We start from the raw sequence: 23374 nt of genomic DNA, 5'->3' as shown, positions 1-23374 counted from the left end.
GCTTCGGTTAAGTGCAGTTAAAGGCAGCTGTTGCAATATCGTGGCAATCAGCTACAATTTCAGTTTGAGCCAGCTTAGCCAAATTCTAACTCTGGCCTTCACTGAAATGGAGTCTGCAGCTCAGTAATTATAATTCTTATCATCATCCCACTTGCTCTCCTCTTCCCTCATGGCCCTTCATTGGCAGAGTGAGGTGTGTTTTATTAGGAAAACACTGTAAATGTGCAATGTTTAATGGTTCCCGAGACAGAGACTGTGACTAAACACTAAATGTCTTAATGAGCATCTATCGACAAACTTTTGACATTCAGTCTGATACTGGCACATATTCAGTTGGGATAGGAGGGGCATTATGGGAGGCAATCTTGGGAGTTACAGGATGGTTGGAGAAGACAGTGATGTGAATTGTTATACCGCTGCCTAACTCTAATTAAAGCCAATACAGATTATGTTGTTTATTAATGGTACAACAGAGCACCGACCTGCCCTGCCTGTATGTTACAAATGGCATCAGTTTTAATACTTCTGTACTGGACTATAATCATCTCTTGGCTTTTGCAACAACCGTTATTTATAGTCCTTCTGCTTAATTATCATTGCCTCTACTGATACTACATTTTGATTAGATACATGCAGATTAGATTAAGAGGTGTCACACGACAGAAAGACACAAATAGGAAATAAAACCTGAATCATACAAAACATGCCTAACATTAATACTTTTTTGTTTGTTTAATACTCGAATTATGTGCATTTTGTTTACTTAGTTTAATGTTTGAATGACTTTATGTAGCTATAGCCTCCCTCCACTTCCATCCATCCATCCATTTTCTAAGCCGCTTCTCCGTCAGGGTCGCGGGGGGGAGCTGGAGCCTATCCCAGCAGTCTTCGGAAGGCAAGATACACCCTGGACAGGTCGCCAGTCCATCGCAGCCTCCCTCCACTTGTGAGACTAAATTTGCAACTTTAAGTGAGTAACATGGAAAAACGCTTCTAATTTCACCCAAGGAAGGATCGTCCCAGCCCACTTCTGCCACCAGATGGCGCTAATGGTTCAGCTATTGAAGCGCTCTTGCTGGGAATGCCTTTCCGTTTATATTTGAGCACTTTTTTCCACTAAATTAACCGAAACGTTTGTATTTAATCATGGAAACTGAATTACTGACGTTTTTTGCTTGCTTTTATGTCACGTGCAAGACTGGGGCGAGCATCTAGCGAGTTACATTAACAGACGACTGCACTTCTGTACAGTTTATACTCTGATAAACACTTTAAGCCGAGCTCTTCCAGGCGCTGGACACTTGTAGCGTCTCCACTTGTAGCCTTTGAATTAAATTCGCTTCAACTCCTGACAGTTTCCCGGTTTGCAGAAGAGTCGCTGAGTGTTTTAAAAGCGCCTGCTGCTCGAGCTCCGCCCTCGTGTTGTTTTTTTTCCGCCGCTCGCATAGTCGACATTTTTCAGCCTCATCAGAGCTGACGTGGGAGCTACGTGTGCGCCGAGTCGGGCCATCCACTCCACCCGTAACGAGTGACGAGCCACTCTACGTAAAACTTCGGTAAGTTATTGCTGGCATGTCGAACATCAGACGGGGGGAAGAAGCCGTGAGAGTCGGAGCCTGGCCGAGTCGACTACAGGCTGCACTTGTGTTAGCTTAGCAGGCTGGCTAACTGCGATTAGACGTTAACGAGGTTCACACACGCGCTCACGTTACTTAATAAATACCAACAAAACCCAAGCAGAGTGTTTCCCCCCTCAGAGTCTGGTCATTAGCGGTTAAGTAACCACTTGCAGAACACTTCAGCCTTGCTTCGTCAGATTAACCTCGCAGGAGAGGTCGATAAATTAACGAATGCTAGTTTGCTAACTGACTGACATTAGATTAAAATGTATCCAGGTCCATTTAGCGTTATGGACCGGTGACGTAACAGCGCCTCCGATTAAACAGCGCCGCGTTCAGCGCCGCCTGGAATCGCCCGTTTACGACCGGGAATAAGCGCCCAGCAGCCCCCAAATCACAGTTAACTCCCACAAGATTGAATAAAAGTACTGTCACCGTCGCCTATTGCAAAACCGAGGTTAAGGTGCAAAGAACTGTTTTTGCACTGCCTGGTTGTCTTTATAGCGCCTCCACAGGACGAGCTCTCTGACGTTATTCAGCACTGACTGAGTTACGCTCATATTTCATATCGTTATATTATACTTAGAGAAGACTGTGTACAGAGGAGGCGATGCTGAACTTGTTTTACACCGTTTCTGGCTTATTCTTATGTCGGTGTTCATCCACAGAGCGGTTTGAAAACTGGTTTCGGTGAAGGAGGAAGTTGCTGGTCCGACCGTTAAGTCTAGTCGTCTCCGCTCTCTGATCAGCTGCTGTGTGGAGAAGGGTTGAAAACCAACCGCGACAATGTAGGAGACGCGCCGCGGTGGTCTTCTGTCTTAACGCACACCCATGAACGGAATAAAGGGGAAGGAACAAATTATGGAGAGCATTAGATGGACTGCAGTCTGTAAATGTAAATGTGAAAAGTGCTCCTATATTGTAAGTAGTTCTAAAAAATGAACAGTGAAGGTAGATACAAAGGCAGGTGTGCCTAATATAGTGTCAGTGAGTGTACTTCAGGTGCTGGGACCAACAACATCAACAAGCCACCAGTTGTATTTGATGTATTTGCAGTGCTGTAACATGTAGGTGTATACAGAGATGGGCGATATGGCAAAATGTAATATCCTGATGCTTCAGGATGTGTCACGATATTCGTTTTCATGACGTCTGATAAGTTGGAATTATACCATTTAAAAAATACTATCAAAAACTGTGAATCCAATTACTTGTATTTAAAATTCACACACAGTGCTGCACTAAATCCAATAAATAGGACATTTATGCTCTCTTTGTACCCACACATGCAGTTGGAGAGTGATTTTTAAGTGCTGACGACATCACAGTGTACTTCGGAGAGCATAATGTGACCTACTGTGATGTAATTTGTCACAATAGTGATAAATATTGTCATTTTACACAGCTCTGCACTCTTAAAGATGTGCTTCGAGAGCCTTTTTCATCATTATATAGTTCTTTGCATCATGTTCTATCAACAGATTGATAGAATGTGCTGTATATGGTTCTATATAGAATCTGTTTGAAAAAGGTTCTATATAGCACTCAGAAGGGTTCTTCTATTGTTATGATGTCAACCCTTTTCAAAAAGGTTCCTCATGGAACGGTCCATAGCACATTCATACACATTTTCCAACAAACTAAAGAACCCTTTCATGACGTAAAGAACTATATAATCATACAGAAGTTTCTTTGAGGGGTCATGGTATATATAGAACCATTTTCTTTACTAAAGAACCCTTGGAGTACCATCTTTTTAATAGTGTAGATGTATATGCTGCTCTCAGTGCAGCAATCTGTAGTGGGTCACTCACAGAATAAGTCAAATAAGTATGACTCAGAGTTTAGTCATTAGTGGTTAAACTGCAGAGCATTTTAGTTCTGTGGAATCTTCATTCAGTTTCATTGAAGAGGTCAAGAAATAAGCGAATGCTAGCTTGCTGACTAATACTAGATTAAAGACGGATGATGCAACGGCTCTTCAGATAAAAGCGCTACATTTAAGTCATTAGTGCCTTTAAACTAATTGTTAGATAATTAATAAATGCACATAGTTGTATAGGTTTACAGTAAGCATACATCAGCATATAGCCTACCAGAAAATATCAGCTGGACTCCAGCATTGGTGTTTGGCAGCTTCTGCACTGGTGTTGGTAATATAGCAAAAGTATAATCCAATATAATATTTAAATCCAATATATATACATAATTTAAAAAATACCATTTAAACCTATGAGTACAATGTTTTTTATTCAACATGTCACATACTGCACTGCACTTAATCCAGCTAAACAGGGCTTATTATGCTTTCTTGGTAATGTAGCTGTTTAGTGTTCTTCAAAACTGCACTGTGTGAGACTGAAAGAAGTAGCATTGCTTAGTCAGGAGGGAAAAAAGCCTGTTAAATTACGGTGTACGTTCACTGATATGAGTCACCCTGTAAAGCCTTTAATAATAATTTAAAGTCAGAGGTGTTGGGTTGGTTCTTGCAGCAGTTTTTCAGACCATGTCATACGTCTTTACATATTAACATCACATACACAGCCTAAAAAAAGAAGATCCAGCTCGATGTTTAGGTATACAATGCAAGATCACTGTTATACTGATTAAGATATGATGGCAATAGTACAATACAGTAGTAAATGACTCACATCCTTGGTCCTTCACCCAAGCACAACTGATATTACAGTGTTGTGTGCAATGACATACTAATACCAGAGAGGTCTTAAAACTTGCTTAGCGTAGCTTGAACTAATGGACAAAATACATAATATGCTGAAAAAGCATACTGTGGTGTAATTGATCACAATAACAATAACACCATCACAAGAACAATAAATATCGTATCATAATCTGCTCTGCTCCTTTTCATTTATTTCAGGCTGTTTGATTTAAATAATCACCTAATTGTTAAACCCCTTTTGCGCTGAGGTATAGTACAACTGGGAAAACGCTAAACGAGCAGGACTGAAGATAGTTTCTGCTAAATTGTATGAAGCATTTGTGATGACAGTTGGTTTTAATGCTAAAGCAGCATCTGTACTGTTACTCCACTGAGCTCACTCAGACAGAGCACTTCCTTTCTGCTTGGTTGCTAGGCTGATCACCATGGAAACGGCGGTGGCAGCACAGCAGCAGGAAGGCAGTGTGACCGAGACAGAGACAAGTCAGATTCAGAGTGACTCTGAGTCAGTCACACAGGTAAACACACACAGACACACACACACACACACACACACATCATGTTCTTCCTATTAACCACACTTAAGCAGGTACATACACTTGCATTTGGTGTTACACACATTCACCCACATAAATAAACACATTCTTATCTGCAATCCCACACGTTAACCTATTGTTACATATTCACTCACCCACTAATACAGGTACATGTCACTTTCACCAACTGCCACCCACTTACAAAGGTGCAAACGGTACCACGGACACTTTAACCAGAGTGGAGGCATGTGCCAGTATAAAATATCACAAAAATAACCTAAACTTTTATCAGGGTTTATGATATTGTGATAGTATTGTAATAAAAAAACACTGCATTTGTAAAATAAAAAAAAAAAACGACATATCGTAGGGCTGAATGATTTGGAGAAAATATGTAACGGCGTTTTTTCTTACCAGTATTGTGACTGTGATTTAAATTAACTTGGACCTTAATTTACTACCTGTAAATTAAGGTCTAAATTATTTTTGGCCAAGAACACCAGTGAATAGAGTCTTATACAGAAGTTTGGGCATTTTGTGGATTTTCTAAGTGAAAATAAGTTAACTCATCCTCTACAGAGAACACACTTCTGCGCATTTTAAGACACCATTGCTGAATTTAATACAATAAATTATATATATAAAAAACAAAACGTGGTCTGTGCAAAGGTTATGGCACATTTTATATTTTCTATTTTTCGAATGTGTTTAATTCAGCAATCAAATAGGAATTGTACGTTGAAATTTGCTGAAAAAGGCTATATTTAATGTTTTTCCCTATTTAATAGATTATTTTCACTTAGAAAATCAATGAAACGTAATTTGACCAGGATGTTCAAACCTTTGCAAACCTATTCCTTCTCATCTGTACTGTACCCTCAATATCTAACCCAGTCAATTTTCAGTAGCAGCCTTAGCATCCAGAGGATTAAATAGGTAGATTTTCAGAAATAATAGTAAACGTGGTCTTATTGGAGTATAGTATTTAGAATGTTGTTGTCAGTGAGTGAATTCGACACCCCTCTAAACCCCCCCACTCCTCTATCTGCAAGGTGAGTGAGAGCATAGGGGAGTCAGCAAGTGTGGAAGTAGTGACGTTACCAGGGGGCCAGACGCTACAGGTGCAGGGAGTCATCCAAGCTACACAACCCTCTGTCATTCAGTCACCTCAGATACAGACCATACAGGTAACACACACTCTCTCACACACACGCACACATGCACGCACACACTGCAGACAACACAACCTATAAACAACACAACCCTCTCTCATTCAGTCCCTCAGATACAGAGCGTACAGGCACTAGGTACCTGACGGTAATACATGCACTGTACAGTAACTCCAGTTTTTGTATTGTCTGTTCCTTTTTCACAGACATGCGCTACATGGTTAATCTTAAAGGGCCTTCATGGAAAACTGAATTTTCCTTTTTGAAATAAAAGACTGATGTAGTGTGTAGGGATGTGAATTGTGGCGTATTCTTTTTACTGTTATTATTGATTAATCATCACCCGCCAAACTGTGTTTTATTGAAACAAGGCTGTAGACATCCTTGAATGAAATCGCAGCCTAACAGATATGGCAGTAAACTAATGTCTACTTACTTACATTTACCACATATTGTTAGCCCAAGTTAACAAACAAGTCTTCATGACGGTTAAATATCATCACTTTTACAGGCACAATAACCAAAACAGCCTATTTAAGGAATGAAAGGAGGTTGGAAAAAAGGTCATGTAAAATGAATCACAACTTTTTTTGGTACACAAGCCCACACAAATGTCACATGTGAACCACAAGGGAGAAAATAAAACACACGAATACTGCTGAGTTGACGCAGCATCAGAGAAAGCACTGTCTAGTAATACGTCACAACTGGGCAGCCATGGAATGTACAAGACTTCAACTCTCTTCTTTATAACTTTTCTGTTTCAGTGCAACTTCAGCTCTTTGAGAGCAAGGACCATACAAGGACATACCATTACTTCCAGCCCTTATCTACCACACCCAACGCAGCTAATGGAATAATCATACAATATAGATGCAAAAAAATCTCAATATGTTGTTATGTTACATAATATTTCCAGGTTAGAGCCCAGGTTTGTCATTATTTTACATAATATTACCAGGTTAGAACCAAAGCTTGACACCACATTTTCATAGTTGGTATTTTGCATCACAACATGCATTTAGTGTGTAAATTCCAAAATTTATATCATGGTCAGTTGGTTCTTTCAAGAAATCACAAGTGCACTAATATCTGGACCAGTTGCATAGTGTAGGATCACTATGGTAACAGACAGAGTGAATGTAGCTGGTTAGGGCACTAATGAGATTTGTGAGTGTGAGAGAGTTGATTCCTTTAATCTCATTAGCGTAGCTTTTACGTCAAGCAACAACAAATAACAAGCAAGCAGAGACTTCAAAGGCCTACTACAGATTTCTGGTTATGCAACTTGCTTTTTTCTACTTTAAAAGGCAGCATTGTGTAAAATATTGTCAGAAACCACATAAGCAAACAAGCTTAATTTCCCCCTAAATTTTAGTGCTTAAAATAGTTACTGTTTGCTGTTGTTTGAGTTTTAACAAATTGACCAAAAAACATACACAAAATGTAAAATGTGCCATAATGATTGCACAGGCCACATTATCTGTTTTACCTTTACAGTAATGCTAATTTCTGCAGCAGCTGCAGCTGATTCCAGTTTCTCGCAAGTGATCACATTGGTTGGATTCCATCTACACTCAGTGGTATATCCAGGACTTCCAGAAGTTATCTCTCGCAAAATCAGTCCCATCAAAGTGTGATTGGTTGATTCCACTGCCAGTTCCTAATTATGTTAGTGCTTAATCTGGCACATTAGGATTTCAGTTCAGTTTATTAAGTCCTAACAAATGGTAGAGTTAGCATTGCTGAGATGACACAGAGAAAAAAAATTCTTTTGGCCATGTAAAAAATTTAATCCTTTTGTTTCCAACATAAACATGACAGTCCAGTTTGAGTAGTACCACAATATTAGCAAAGTATAGCATATAGCAAGCATGGGTATTTATTTAAATAAAATGAACAAAAAATTACAAATGTGTTTTTATCACAGGAATCACTTGGTTTTCTCTGAAGCGCTAGAAGGACTTTGGAGGTCCTTACTGGTTTAGGGGCAGAATGACAGGTTCAGTCAGGTGACCGCTTTACTGTGGGGCAGTATGTTTACAGCATTTATCAGATGCTCTTATCCAGAGAGACTTATAAAAGTGCTTTGTCATCTACTCAGAGAATGTGGTGGACTGGTAGGCAAGTATGCTAGCACATTAATTAAATGTAATGTATGACTTTCCATTGTGATCATACACAAGACATGATACCGAATGTGTACTTGTATGTGTTGTATACAACAAGTGTCTCTGTTTATCATTAGTACGTTTTAATCTTCATACAGTGCAGTCCATAAGTAATTTGACAGTGGAACAATTACTTCACCATTTACTTAAAAAAAAAAGACTCCACTTCATTGGACTTCAAATTTAACAGTGTGAGGTTAGGGTCCAGACACACGAAGCTGACAAAGAAGAACTAGCACCAGCTAAGACTGACTGACTGACTCACTCACCTTTCATCACTCACTATCAGTTTTAATCTCCTGTGAGAATTTGCTCTTGAATGCATGTGAACACTACAACTGATGACTGCCACGCACATACTTACTGCACCTGCACGAAAGGGAACAATTCCTTATAGCAAGAACTGGCAGTAGACTGTAAAACTGCAATGTTCACAGTAAAGAACATATTGTTTAAATGTCTTGGAAGCTTCAGATGTCTGCGTTTAAGCTTAACCCAGTGTATGAAAGTGAAATTAAACCATTGTTAGCTGTATGCTGGATGAGGAAAAGGCCTTTTAAAGCAAAAGTTTACATACTAATCAATGATTTCAGCAAGTGATTGGTGCATGTTCATTCTTATAGGACAAAAAGACAGAGATACCATGTTTTATTTTATGTTATTGTGTTACTAGAGCATTTTAGAGCTTTTGTCTTATCTTTATTTCTAAAAACATTAATTGGGAGTACAAGTATTAGGGAGTTCTGATGTGTTTGAAGCAACAGGCAGTAAAGTATAACATTGTTCATCTAAAGCTTGCACTTTGTGGGCTAAATGAATGCACTGAAAAATGTGTACACTGTGAAAATGGTACACTGATATCTCAAAGTGAAACCATTATAAACTTGTCATAATAGGTAATAATTCTTTTAAAATGTCATAAGTGTTTTACGTTTATTTAACTTTTTTTTTTTTATTAATTTTTTTACCCAATTTTCTCCCCAATTTAGTCGTCTCCAGTTCCACCCACTAGTTAGGACTCCCCCAATCACATGATGCTACCAACGTTAGGAGGGTGAGGCTAGCACAGGCTTCCTCCGAGACCTGTGAAACCAGCCCCCGCTTCTTTTCGAACTGCCACTCACACAACGTCACTCTGAGGAAAGCGCCAACCGCCAGATCTGTTACGTCAGCTAACAGACGCCTGCGCTGACGAGCATCGCGTTTAGTGATGGGAGGAGAAGGGGTGGCATCCTACCCACCCAGAGAGAGCGAGGCCAATTGTGCTCTCTTGGACTCCCAGCTACGGATGGCTGTAGCATCACCAGGGATCGAACTCGCAATCTCTTGGTGATAGGGCCAACGCTTAGACGGTTGCACCAGTCGGGATCCCAACTTTTTAAAGTAATTTTATTTATTGAAAGTGTCTTACATTGGCATGTAATTGCTTATTTCAAGAAATATTGCAGATAATTTTTTTTTTTTTTTTAATAAACAATGCTGAAAAACAAGCAAAATCCAGTGCTACAGCAATTCTTTGGCTAGATAAAATGATGCAACATAAGTAAAAGTGGCTAAAGTTAATTATTATATTATTTTATAATTAACCATATAATTTTCTTACAACAAATAAGAAATATCAGGTATTTTGGCTAGATGTTAGATAATTTCACTTGCCAACAAAGTTTTTGCAGTGTAGACTGATGAGCTGAAGACATGAATTTGCAGGCAATTTAGATGAAGCATGTGACTTTTTAACCTATTCTAATATATGCAATGGGTCATATAATATTTCTAGTACTTTCTTAAATGTTTATTACTTTTTGTTACTTATCTCAGATTATTGAGGCCAAAAAAAATCACAGCAAAGATCAAAATAGAAATGAACAGCAGTTGAGAGCAGCTGTTTCCGATCCCGCACTCCTAGTTTTTCTTCATGATTGAAATATTTTTTTCTGTCACCCACTGTGGTCTTCAGTGTTCTAAGAGCTTGTTTTCTACATTGAAGTTCAGCACTGTGTTCTTTGTCCTTAACAATGTTTCAAACTGCTGAATTTGACACACCTAAAGTTTCGCAATGTCCCTGATTCATTTATTCAGTTGCTTGCGTCATGATGACTTGCTTAACTGGCACTGGCACGAGGTACCATATTTAGACTCGGACTCTTTGTTTTTGTTAGCCCTGTTGTGCATGAACCCTTGCACATGTAACAACACAAAACTGGCCAACACAGCAACCAGTTACTTACAGTTCAGGGAAATGAGGTGAGAACATAAACAGGATAGATGTTCATCCAATAGACTTGAAAAAAGGAAAAATCCAGTGATTTTTTTCAACATTTCTGCATAATTACATGTTAATGATGTAAACAAAGCTATTCAGAATGGACTGATCTGAAAGGTTTTGTTGTAGAGAAACTTGCCAAGTCAGAATGGATCATGGTGGTGGTGATTGGAACCAAACATGTAAGTTTAATGCCTCACAGAATGCGTGTGCATATGGTACGCATCGCCCGAGGCCTGGGACATTATTTTACAATAGTTTTATGAAGATTTTGGCTAAAACATATTTCTAAAATCCATTCATGGTGGTGAGATACATGCAGCATGTCATAAGCCAAAATAGTCCCTTAAGAAGACTTTTTTTTTTCTAGTTAGTCATTACTTTATCATCATAAACCGTACATATAAAAACTGAAAAGACTTGAGTAGGTTCATTGATCATTTTGGAGAGTAAATATATTTGCATTGTAGACATTACAACCCCAGGTTCCTATGACCATCACTGTAGAGAGTCAGAAGGGTTTCTCTACAATTAACTGCTTCAAAAACTCTGAATGTATATCTCAACCATTGAATTATGCTGAAATGTGGAAAATGAGTGGAACCCTTTAAAGCTGTCCTTTAGCTTACAGTCACTGTTTCATTTCAAATCCAGTGCTTTGGTGCCAAAACAAAAACATCCAGTTACTAAGGAATAGTCTTGTGTTTTTCAACCTGATCTGTGTTTACCACATCTGCATTGCATGGTCAATTAGCACTAATTTTGACTTGTTTTCCTGTGTTTAGAAGAGAACAAAAAAAAATCCCTACTGAAAACACACTTATAATAGAAGCCAATGGGCAGTTGCTTAAAATCCATACACTTCATTTGTGTGCACTAATTACAGTTTTTAAATGCTTGTGTCCTGAGTGTGTGTCTGCATTCCTGTTGTATGTATGTTTATATTCATGTCTGTGCACCATATGTGTGTGTGTCTGTCTGTTTCCAGGTTGCTGCTACAGCTGATGGAGAGAAAACAGATGTTTCAGATACACAGAAGAGGAGAGAGCTTCTTTCCAGGAGACCTTCCTACAGGTGAAGTTACTCCCCTCTCACCTTTAATCTTCTGATCTCATCGCTCCTAATAGGAAATATTTTGCTAATCGTAAAAATGACTTAACGACACAGCCTAACGTGGAGTAGTTCAGCAATGTCAAGGAAAGCATGCTTTTGGTCATCTTATTGTATTGCCATAAGAATGTCATCTGTGTAGTTTGACAGCAGTTGGATAGATGTTTCTCAAGATTCAGCCCAAACGCTGATGTTGTACCACAGAAGTAACTTTTTTTGTTTTGCATTACTGAAAATCACACCTGTTTCATTTTAATCACCCTGTTGTTGCCTATAATATAATATATGTTATATAAATATAATATAAAATATGCCAACGCAGTTTCCCCAAACAGAAACAGTGAATCCATATGCTCCCATATAAACTCCAAACAGTTTGTGTGGTCAAAAAAGAAAAACTATTAAAAGAAAAGAAAAAAGAAAAAAAAGAGCCTAGAGGATCAGCATGTCCTGCAGTATGAACACCTTGCATGTGTTGATGTTTGTTTTTGTTTGAGTCGATTGTTTGTTTCGGTTGTGCAGAAAGATCCTGAGTGAGTTGTCCTCTGATACTCCTGCGGTGCCAAAGATTGAGGAAGAGGAGAAGGCTGAAGAAGACACCCCTGCTTCTTCCAGCGTTTCTACAGTGACTTTGCCATCATCTATTTATCAGACCAGCTCAGGACAGTACAGTATGTACAAGTACACACACACATAAATCTTTGACTAAATTCACACTTAGATGGTTAAAAAAGTGGTTAGATCAGCAGATCTTTCAATTTGTTGCTCTTTTCTCCTTACCACTTCCCTAAAAAACACTTATAATTACGATTAAAAACAATTCTAATTGAGATATTTCATGTACAGTACAGTTTTATGGACCTAAAGAAATTGGTTAAAGCCTTTTAAATGGGGAATAAATATGTTTTTGTCAGTAAAATAAATATATAATGTTAAAATGAATCACAAACAAACATAATTGCCGTTAGAAGTAAGATATTGTTAGATAGAAAAACACGTTTGGTTCCATATTTCTAGATATGACAGCGACACTTGAGTTGTATGCAGATTTACAACCCAGCATGGCTGGTACTTAATTAACCTAACATGGAATTGTTTTGTATTATTTGAGTAATAGAACTGAATGAACTTATATTAAATTATCTTTATTTTTATTATTGGCCAGTTCTACATGTTTATATATTTCTCTGTCTTTATAGTTGCCATAACTCAGGGAGGAGCGATTCAGATAGGAGGTCCTGGAGGAGAGGGGCTGCAGGGGGTTCAGGCTTTGACTCTGCCCAGCCCTGCTGCACCTCAGCCTGGAGCCACTATCCTGCAGTATGCCCCTCAGGCTGGAGACCCTGCACAACAGCTGCTGCTGTCTGCTGGACAAGTGCTCGTACAGGGTAAGAAACATGCACACCCCCTCACCCCAGCTCCCTCTCTTGACACATTTTTCTCTTTAAAAACTGAAAACCTAACTGTAAAAACAAAACCCTCACATAAAAGTTCAGCTTTGTTGGCAATGCTGTGTCACTTTTGTACAGAAGCGATAGATGTTTGCCACTTCTTTCTAGAATTATGTACAAAATTCACTAAACAGTTTTTTAATATATTGATTTTTTTTGTATGCAGATAATTCTGCAAATACTGTTTTCTCATAAAGGCAGAAAGAGTTGAAGAAAGACTGTTAAGTGAAGAAGTGTTGAAAGTTAGTAGGTGGATGTCAGAGAACAAGTTGTCTCTTGTTTTTGGCAAAATGGATTCTGATTCCTTTTGGTACCATAATGAAACTATAAAACGTTAGATCACACTTTATTTGGATGGTCCTCTATAGATGATTTACAGATACCTAAATCACTAACAAACTTTCTGGTGATGTCCAGCTGATTATCAACAACAGTATGATTATGGTTAGGGTTGGGAGTAGGTGTAGGTTTTGCATTGAGGTTAAGGTTAGGGTTAAGTTTAGGTTTAGGGATAGATTTAAAAAAGTCTTTCATACTGAACTTCAAGTTCAGTTTCATTTAATAGATATTTAGTTGAATATTACTTAAAGACAGATTGAGCATTTACAAAGCATCTACAGTGAACCATCCAAATAACGTTGTAGTTGGGGATACAGTACTTGAAGCTAAGATTTATTTAAAAGGCGTTTTTGGATAATTGCGTGTTAGGCAATTGTCAGGTTCATAAGGTTTTGGCCAAGGTAAATCATACATTTTATATCCAGAATTTAAAAGTTTTTATATAGGACACCAGTGATTACTTTGGCAGGAGCTCCAGTCCAGCCTCATTTTGACTGTTATTGTTTCTCATGGTGTAACGGCATTTCTAGGTTTATTAAAAACAGGCTTGAGACATCTCAAATAGTTAGTTCGAATTATTTAGAATATTTCTGTGAGGAACTCATCTTGAAACCTCTCATTACGAAATGTTGCATGGTCAAAAGTTCAGAATAGAGTGGCTTTTATAGAGGTGTGTACTGTATACAAAAACATGGGGCTGTTCTTCATCCTCTAGAAAATGATCTTAAGAAATCTTTATGAATAATATATCTTATAATAATAATAATAAATCTGAATAATAATAATAAATCTTATTCAGGTGAAAGATATTTACAATTATTTTAACAAATGTCAAACTGTCAGAGTATTGCTAGGTTTAGTTTTTTTTTGTTTTTATTTATTTATTGGAAATGATTGGATTTGATGTTTGTAGTGATGTCATATATCACACCATACTTGCTGTGTTACATCTGCTGCCTTTGGTTTGTTATCTTAGGAACCACATTAGAAATAAGCCTTTAGCTTTTTTGCTTTATGTGTTTTGTTTCTGTACAAGCCCTTTTTTTAAGGTGTGAACAATAATTAGGGAATAACTAATTGTTTCAAAAACATGTAATGGTTAAATAAATTCTAAAACTCTAAACTGTAATAACAGGAGCGTCTTGGAAACGTTCCACCAGCTGTAATCTAGACGTTGCTGCATTTTCCGGTAATGTAACGGCTTCTGTTTACTACGTGTGCTCTCTCGGTAATATCTCTTGAATTGTACTTGGTCTTGTGCAGGTAAGTTAACTCCTTTTTGTGTACTTAATGTGAAATTCTCATGGAAAAGTGTGAAGGGGACTTCTCTAAATCCCTCATACACATAAAACAAACACATAGTCACTCTTACTCTTACGTGCTCTTATAAACACCCATTGGTTTGTTAAGGGCAAACCGTTTTGATTTACCGATACTCTTGGCTCCGTAAACAGAAGTAGATATTTAGAACATCTTCCACAAACTCCAACACATAATTCCATTTTGCAAAACACAGCAGTTTGCCTCAATAACGTCCTAAGAAACATAACTACTTACACAAGCTAAAGCAAAGCAGTAGGCCAGTCAGTACAGCACTGCCACATCATATCTGTAGAAATGCACTTTGTAAGTTTTGCCAAAGGTCACAAGGGTAAACCTATTAATACATCACATCATATCAGTGCAACACACAACACTAAATCAGAGTTTACCATAATCAGTGCTTAGAATTTTTGTAGAATAAAGGTATGAAAGCACGTGTAGTAAATGCTGTAGAGTGTTTGTGGGAAATTAGTGGTTAAGTCCTAGTTTCAATGTCACCGTATATAGGTACGTGAGGTATATAGATACACAAGTTCTGCATTGTACGCTACTGAGGAAGGGATTGTTTTCAGTTTTGACATAAAGGATACAATATAGTGTTGTAGAACATTTCAGGATATTAAAAATTGGAGGGAAAAAAAAAAAATATATATTGTGAGCTAAGAAAAGGGGCTGGGCTTGGTTTATGAGTACTAACATTAACTCAGTTCGCAGAAATGGTGTTTAGACCACAAAGATCTTTATGAAACATTTTGGAAACTACACGCAGGCACTGTTCTGACTCGCTTTTACGTCACCCAACAGTTTAGTAGTCATGTGGAAAAACAATTTGCATGGTGTGCATTTGTGTATGATTTGTTTCTAACGTTTGGACGCAGAATACAGGTTAGGAGAACAACACAAGCAGTGTTACTTCTCAGACGGCTGATTTGCTGTGGTCGTCAGACATAGACACTGTTGTAGTGAACTGGTCAGACCCACTTGGTCCCACGGTGACATGTTCATGTTCGCACACCAAACTGTGAGCGTGTTGCATGTTACGGACACTCATTTGTCACATATATATATGTGTATATATCATTCAACAGACTGGAGCAAGTATTGTACTCCGTTTAATACTGATTATATTGCATGAAGTTTAATACAAATTAAACAAGCCCACAATGAGGGCAGACCCTGCTTCCTCTGAAAATATCATTTCCTTTTTGCTTCTGTATCAAGACCAGGAAGGAAAAGCACACTCCTCCTCCTCATAAGCATACATTTGCTAGTGGCTCATGCATTATTACAAAATATACTTTTAGGGTATTGAATGCTTTAATAAACTGAAAATGGAAGCTTTAGTTTTTTTAGCAGATTGAAGCATGATGTCCTGGCGTACCTTCTTGTGTTTTGTACCATTCTGTTCGACCTTTAGTTTTAACATGATCCCCACTCCCCACATACTTCACTGTGGGGAGGAATGGGCAGTGTTAGGTTTCTTCCAAATTGATCACAGTGCTCTTGGATATTATTTTGTAGTCTTTACGCAACCTTGTGCATGTCTATAAGTTTATGTCTGGTTGTCTTTGAATGCAAAAGATTTTTTAAAATTCACAGTCTGATTAGTGGTGCTATAAACATAATTTTTAAATTATTATTATTATTATTATTATTATTATTATTAATAATATTACAGATAATAATTCATAGATAGAGGCCAATTGTAAATCAGTTGTGTCCAAAATGTGTAAACTCCACAGCACAGGGGTCAAATACTTTAGCCAGTAGCACTTTTCGGTTGTTATTTTTGTTACATAGTGTTTTAATGCATGCAACCAATATCACTGTAAAGTTTTATTTTTAAAAAATAAATATAAAAATATCACTTAGAATCACTTTTAAGGGGGTTGATTATGTTTGCAAGGCACTGTGTTTTTTTTTTTAATGTCAGCACAATACAATGTTGAATTGTAAGTTTAAGTGATTAAGTAACTCTTATTAGTCCCGCAACGGGGAAATTTCACCTCTGCATTTAACCCATCCATCAAGTGAAACACCACATACACACTAGTGAGCACACACACTAGGGGGGAGTGAGCACACTTGCCCAGAGTGGTGGGCAGCCCCAGGGAGCAGTTGGGGGTTAGGTGCCTTGCTCAGGGACATTCCGCTCACAGGACTGGTTCCCTAACCGGCCCATGACTGCCCCAAACAAATCCCACTCAGCAGCAGGTGTTACACAGAATGCCGGTCGGGTTGAAATGGAATTGTAGATGCTCAGCTTGTCTTTACGTAACATTCGAGTAAAAAAAAAAAAAAAAAAAAAATATATATATATATATATATATATATATATATATATATATATATATATATATATATATTGGCACTGTCAAAATAAAGGGCCTCATTAATGTAATAACATAAGGCTCGGGGAGTGGCATGTTGTAATCAGCAGACCGTCTCTAAGGCGCAGTATGTCATGAGTTTAATTCTAGCTGTGCTACAAATCTGCTCCAGGTGGACTTTTATTAATACGTCACTTTGGACAAAACCATCATCAGTGACTTCAGCAAAATAATGACAAATGCTCCTTTTAGTTTTCCATAATAACTGTATGCTACCTATTTATTGATGTATAGGAACTTTTTCTTTGTAAAATTCAGTCCTGTTTATCTCTCTGGTCCTGCACGTATCCATTATCTGAGCGATCTTGTCTAACCAGCAAGATGTAAATAGCACAGAGTTGCTTTTTTTTTTTTTTTTTTTTCTTTTTTTTTTACACAAAGTTCTTGTGAAAGCAGTAGACTGTGTTTAGCTAGAGATGTGAAGACGAAAAGCAGATCTACCTTTAATGTTACACTGTGCTGTCTGTTTGTAGGTGGACTGTGTGTTTATGGTGAGTTGTAGCTGGTTTATCTGTGCTGGTATGTGGGAGAATTACAGTCAGGGATAAACTACCTGCAAGCAGACTTAAATATAATGAACATAAACAATTATGAAGTTGTTTAGTAAATGATGGGGCGTAGACAGAGTAGAGAGATAAAAGGCAGCGCTGTGCGCCTCTTAGAGGCTTTACGATGGCGAGTGCAGATGCGTGTGCAGCGCTATATGGTGGAATGAGAACAATATCCTTTTGTTTGTCCTGAAACACCTTTTTGCGTCATCATCTAAAAATACATCAAACTCAGCCACCCTCCCCCCTTCCTTCCTCCTCTCTCTCCCCATCCAACCCCTTCTTTCCTCTCCTCCATTCTCCCTCTCTTTTTTCTCTTCTTTCACATTACCAAGTGAAGGAGCTGGTATGTCAAAAACATTTGAGCTCCAGCATTTCTGTAACCTAAATGAATAAGTAAATCAATGAAGTGAACAGAACTCAGATTTCCAGCATGAATAGCCAGTGTTTGCTGTCCGGCTCGGTTTATTTCACTTCATTTAGTTATTCTTTTAGTTATTAACGACATTCTTCATTAGCCTCAGTTAATTCACTTATTCTATCATGTTCGTAATAACCACATTCCGGTCATGCAGTTTAGATTTTAAAATGCAAGTTTGAAGTGTTTTGATCTCTCTGCTCGCTGCCTTTATCTCTCTCCCTCTTTCTTTCCCTGTTTCTCTCTCTCTCACTCTCCTTTTCTCCCTCTTTCTTTCCTGTCTTTCTCTCTTCCCTTTTCTCCTTTATCTCTCATTCCTTTTTGATAGGGGGGGGTGGTTCTTCAGCAACAGTGTGTTATGCCCTGTGAGAGTACAGTGATGTCATAGTGATGTCAATGCCCTTAATTGTAATCTGGCTGAGAGAGAGAGAGTGAGAGAGAGAGAGAGAGAGAGAGGGAGAGGGAAAAAAAGAAGAGAGTTAAACAGTGAGTCACAAGTCAAACTAAGAAACAGACGGAGTGAGTGGCCTCCACTGCAGAGTCACACAGCGGCTGACTGAGGGAGAGAAAGAGGAAAAGAGACACAGGCAAAACTGATAGAGGCAGAGAGAGAGATAAACACGGAAGCACAACTGGATTATTACACTGTGGAGATGGCAGTGACTGGGGATGAAACAGAATCAGGTAAGAGTGTGTGAGTGTGCAGTTTATTTTTAACAGGTAGTTTGAGCTGCTATCTGAGAGCAGTGGAGCTGTAGCTGTACTGAAATGCTGTTAGTTTGGATGCAGCACTATGTCTTTTTAAAGTTGCTGACAGAGAGTTAAATTATATTATAAAGCTTCACGTTTCTCTGTATTCTGGTTAACCCTTAACTCAAAACTCAGTGATGTGTAAAGTTCACTTGAGCGGACTACGTTATAAATATTTAAAAAGTGTGCAATGACTAAGCATAGAAGATGAACCAGAATCCTTTTATTGCTCTTATCGTGCTGTGGCTGTCTTTCAGTAGTTAAAGCTGTGATACATACAAGGGAACAAAAAGTTACTCCAACTTTTTGCTTTGCTGCCAGAAATGAGTGAAGCAGGACAGAACTTTCCTGTACAGAGATAAACATTAACACACACAGACACACACACACAGTCATTCAAACTCTTGGAGATTCCACTGTTTACCAAATCAGGGTGTAAGTGCAGTGTTGTGTGTCTATTGAAACCCATGACCCAGAGAGAACGAGAGCGAGAGAGGGAGGGGGTTGTGGGAGAGAGAGAGAGAGGGAGGGCTTTTCTCTTGACGTCAGTAAATTTCCTGGAAACCAGTGGAAGTGTAGAGCGAGTGAGAATGTAAGAGCAGGAGGGGGGCAGGGAGAGAGTGCGCAAGAGGAACGACGCACACAGTGACGTAAGTGTGCTGTCACACTGATAACACACACACACACACACACACACACACGCTGTAAAGCACAGCGCTGTTACTTTCTCAGTAGAAAATGTACTAATTTAACAAATGCTCAAAAATAAATAATGGTTTTCATCATTTTCAGTATTCTTGTCTTTCTGTTCATTTGTAGCAGTTGGCATTCATTTTTTTTGTTGTTTGTTTAATTCTTTATTTATTTGAAGGGTTTCATTCCAAAATGCATTACAGGCCACTATATTGAGTTTTGTTTCATGATGTGTGTTGTTGGAAGTGGGTTTTAAAAACACAAGAAATATCAATGTTGTATTATGATAAGCGCTATCTTTATTAGGGAAATAATGTTTTCCATTATAAAATCAGCCTTTTCATTATAAATCGGCTGCATTTTTGCATGAAACACTTTATGTAGGTACGTATGTATATATTTATGTATGGATTTATTTATTTGTTGCTAGCAAGATTATGGATCTCAATATTGCATTAGCATTCAGAAAAGACTGAAATATTTATTATATATACAGTTAGTTGTTTATTGGTTGGCTGGTTGGTTTGTTGCTAGGGGGTCTACTGTACCTCAATATTTCAATAGCAAGTGTTTATTTATTTACTTTTCCAGTTTATCATTAGCATTCAGAAGTGTCAGACGTTCTGATTAATGTTTAATGTCTGTAATCATTTCTTAGAGTAATAATTAGTTATGGTAAACCTGGTTAAAAAAAACATAAAATAGGTATAATGGGTGTATAATGGATATAAAACAAAAATGATGTGGAATATACTTCAGCGCAGAGGGTTTACAGTTGTGTACCATTAAGTAGGAAAAAATGTTGTTTGATGTTGCTGACAGTTAAGTAGTATTTAGAAAGCCATGAGTGCATCTGAATTCCAATTCAAATATGTTTTGTTTATAAATACATGAAGCTGTGGCTAGACTGAATCTGTTTAGTTAACTGCTTGGTACATATTTGAACATAAAGTTTAGAAATAAACATGATCATATAGTGCAGTATTTGCATTTCCATTTGTAAACAGATGCAGTGTGTATTTCCTGCTTCTAGCGATCTGCACAGGTATCTGTTCAATGAAATACTGTTCTTTCTGATTATTTAATAAAAAATGTAAAAATCTTAATAATAATGTAAATCTAGTAGCCACAGTATGCAGGTGATGTCATGACATTTGTAAGGCTGTTAATGTTCATCCTTTGCTGGCCATGTTAGCACCTGATGGTGAGGTGACTATTCCATTCTGTGTCTTTATGAAATAATTGGAAACAATGTTAACAAAAATGCATGCTTTAAACATTCTAAAAACAGCTTTTAAATGTGTGTAAGTGCATCCACGGTCCTTCAAGTAATCTTACTAACTGCGGCAAGCATTTTGGGTTCATTACATAAACTAATTGGACCAATTAGAGCTGTACTCTTTATGCTGGTCTGATTTTGTGATTAACCATTTTATAGCTTTTTTTGGTAGGACAAGTTTGTTTTGTGAATCTTTTATTTATGTGAATCTTTTGATAGGCAGTGCTATGTTTTGGATCTGTGGGAGGCCATTAACTTTATTTTTATTTCAGGCCATTGTTTTTACAATGTATAGTTGTTTGCTGATGTCTTCACAACTCTGTGTGTGTGTGTGTGTGTGTATAGCTGCCACAGGAGACATGCCTGCGTATCAGATCCGCTCCCCATCGTCAGGGTTACCGCAGGGTGTTGTCATGGCAGCATCACCGGGGGCGATCCACAGTCCACAGCAACAAGCAGAGGAGGCTACACGCAAAAGAGAGGTTCGCCTGATGAAGAACAGGTATGACACACACCTACACACACTTTGTATGTGTGCTTGTTTGTTTTCATATTCTTGTGTTTTGTTTTCAAGACAAAAATGTCCTGAAGTGGTAGGAAAACTAAAGGAAAACAGCACTAACCAACAGCGTCAGGACCAGCAGGACAGTCTCAACTTTATAAAACAGTTTTTTGCAAAAGCTTAAAAACTGAAAGGATAGGAGCATTTTTAATGAATAACTATGTACAAGGATAGGGTAAGGTTTAAGGTTAGGTTTAAAAAAACTTATTGTATAAAAGTCAGTCAAACTAAATTAAAATTATAATCCATAAATTCTTGTTTTTTTTTTTTTAAATGATAAAGCAACATCTATATGATTTTAAAAATGATTGAAGATATAAAGAACAAAATGTGAAAATCCAGGGCTGATCTTAAAGGGAACCTTTGAATCCTTCGCACCCACTTGTGTTCCAGTGAGGCCAGACATTTATTCAGAAAAGTGATTAGTTGATAAGCTTATGCGTAACGGAAGCACTCTTAAGAACATTCATATTAGAAATCATTATGATGTGGCATCAGACTTCAATCGTCAGCTCAGAGAAGCTTTTGAAATGGGAAGAAGTGTCTTAATTCTGTCATATAAGTAATTCATTTACTCATTAATCTCTGTTTTGTGAATATTGATAAGTATCTACATTGTTGTTACACATAATTTTCTTTACTATACCACCTTTAAAGTAAACATTTCATGGTCACTTTGACGTGTTCTGGACTAGATTTCTTTGCAGTGTTGGCGATTGGAACCAGGGGTCAGTGCAAATATAGCCATTTTATTTTCTATTCAGAATGACCAGTGAACCTCTAAGGGTCTTCTAAATTTAAAATGTGATGTTGATAATTGTAAAATAGTTGTAAACCTGACAAAATAAGTTTGCTGCCTGACACGCCATGTATGTACCGCCGCACCATGAAAATAATTAAAATGTGACAAAGCCTTTAGAAGTGCCAAATTTTTCAGACGTCTGGTTCCCATCACCACCACTGAACAATTCTGACTCAGTTTATCTAGAGCAGTGCCTTTGACATCAAACCACTCTGTATTACAGCTTGCTTAACATTCCATTATGCAGAACTTTAAATAAATCAGGTGTATCCCCTTTCAACCTGTATGTGTGTTTGGGTATATGTGGGTTTATGTGTGCACATGTGTTTACCTAGGTGTTTGTTTGTTTGCTTGTCTCAATAGGGAGGCAGCCCGAGAGTGTCGCCGGAAAAAGAAAGAGTATGTGAAGTGTTTGGAGAATCGTGTGGCTGTGCTGGAAAACCAGAACAAAACTCTAATAGAGGAACTCAAAGCCCTCAAAGACATTTACTGCCACAAGCCAGAGTAACACCCACACACACACTCCTACTTCACACATCTCTCTCTCTCTCACACACACACACACACACACACACACGCTTAAAGACTTCTGCAGCACACACACATACACACATGGACGTGTGTGAGGTTTACAGACTCCCTGGGGTTGAAACTACCTATTTCTCCCATTTTTTCTGAATCATCAATATATGTTTAATTTTGTTTTGTTTCAAGCCACACACACGCACACACACACACTCACTGCATTAAAACACACCTTGTACATATGAAATCACCCCTGGAAGCCATCCTTTACCCCATATCTATCCGCTACATTATTAGAAAATATCAACAAGAAAAACAACATCAAGGCTGTGCTATGTCGAATGCTACAGTGGATCTAACACCCTCAGTTTCACATTTCTATGGAGTAAATGGGGATATTTATTTTTGTTTGCTGGTTTTTCTGTTATGGTTGAGAAATAATACATACGAATTGAAAAAAGTAAAATACTTGTCTTTTAAATTATACTGGCAAGATAGGCTAGGTATCATTCAAAATTGTCTGATATCAATACCAATAACTATATGTATTGGATCTGTTATGCAAAAGTCAGAATTCCATTCAAAATGGCCATTAAGTACAAGTTATTCATGTTCTAGCGCCAGTCAAATATTTGGCCTCGAAAAATATTTTTTGTTTTAGTGTACCACCCTTTGCTTGTAATACAGCATATATATATATATATATATATATATATATATATATATATATATATATATATATA

At 37.7% G+C, this 23374-nt stretch overlaps 1 protein-coding gene across 2 annotated transcripts; it reads left to right on the top strand.

Annotated features, from left to right (window-relative positions):
* The first annotated feature begins 1408 nt into the window (after positions 1-1408).
* Positions 1409-22717, top strand: crema (cAMP responsive element modulator a). Of its 2 annotated transcripts, XM_017718495.2 has the most exons (7): positions 1409-1556; positions 4718-4820; positions 11430-11515; positions 12074-12222; positions 12751-12939; positions 21088-21244; positions 22470-22717. In XM_017718495.2, the coding sequence occupies exons 2-7, from the start codon at positions 4728-4730 to the stop codon at positions 22612-22614; spliced, it is 819 nt and encodes a 272-aa protein (XP_017573984.1). In that variant the 5' UTR covers positions 1409-1556; positions 4718-4727; the 3' UTR covers positions 22615-22717. The 2 variants fall into 2 exon arrangements, with proteins under 2 accessions (XP_017573984.1, XP_037386895.1); XM_037530998.1 differs by lacking the exons at positions 1409-1556; positions 4718-4820; positions 11430-11515; positions 12074-12222; positions 12751-12939 and adding an exon at positions 18382-18704.
* Positions 22718-23374: the final 657 nt, after the last annotated feature.

The sequence above is a fragment of the Pygocentrus nattereri genome, chromosome 19 (genome assembly GCF_015220715.1).
Source record: "Pygocentrus nattereri isolate fPygNat1 chromosome 19, fPygNat1.pri, whole genome shotgun sequence".
Classification (NCBI taxonomy): Eukaryota; Metazoa; Chordata; class Actinopteri; order Characiformes; family Serrasalmidae; genus Pygocentrus; species Pygocentrus nattereri.
The sequence above is the reverse complement of the archived record's forward strand: the minus strand, read 5'-3'. Positions and strand labels throughout refer to the sequence as shown.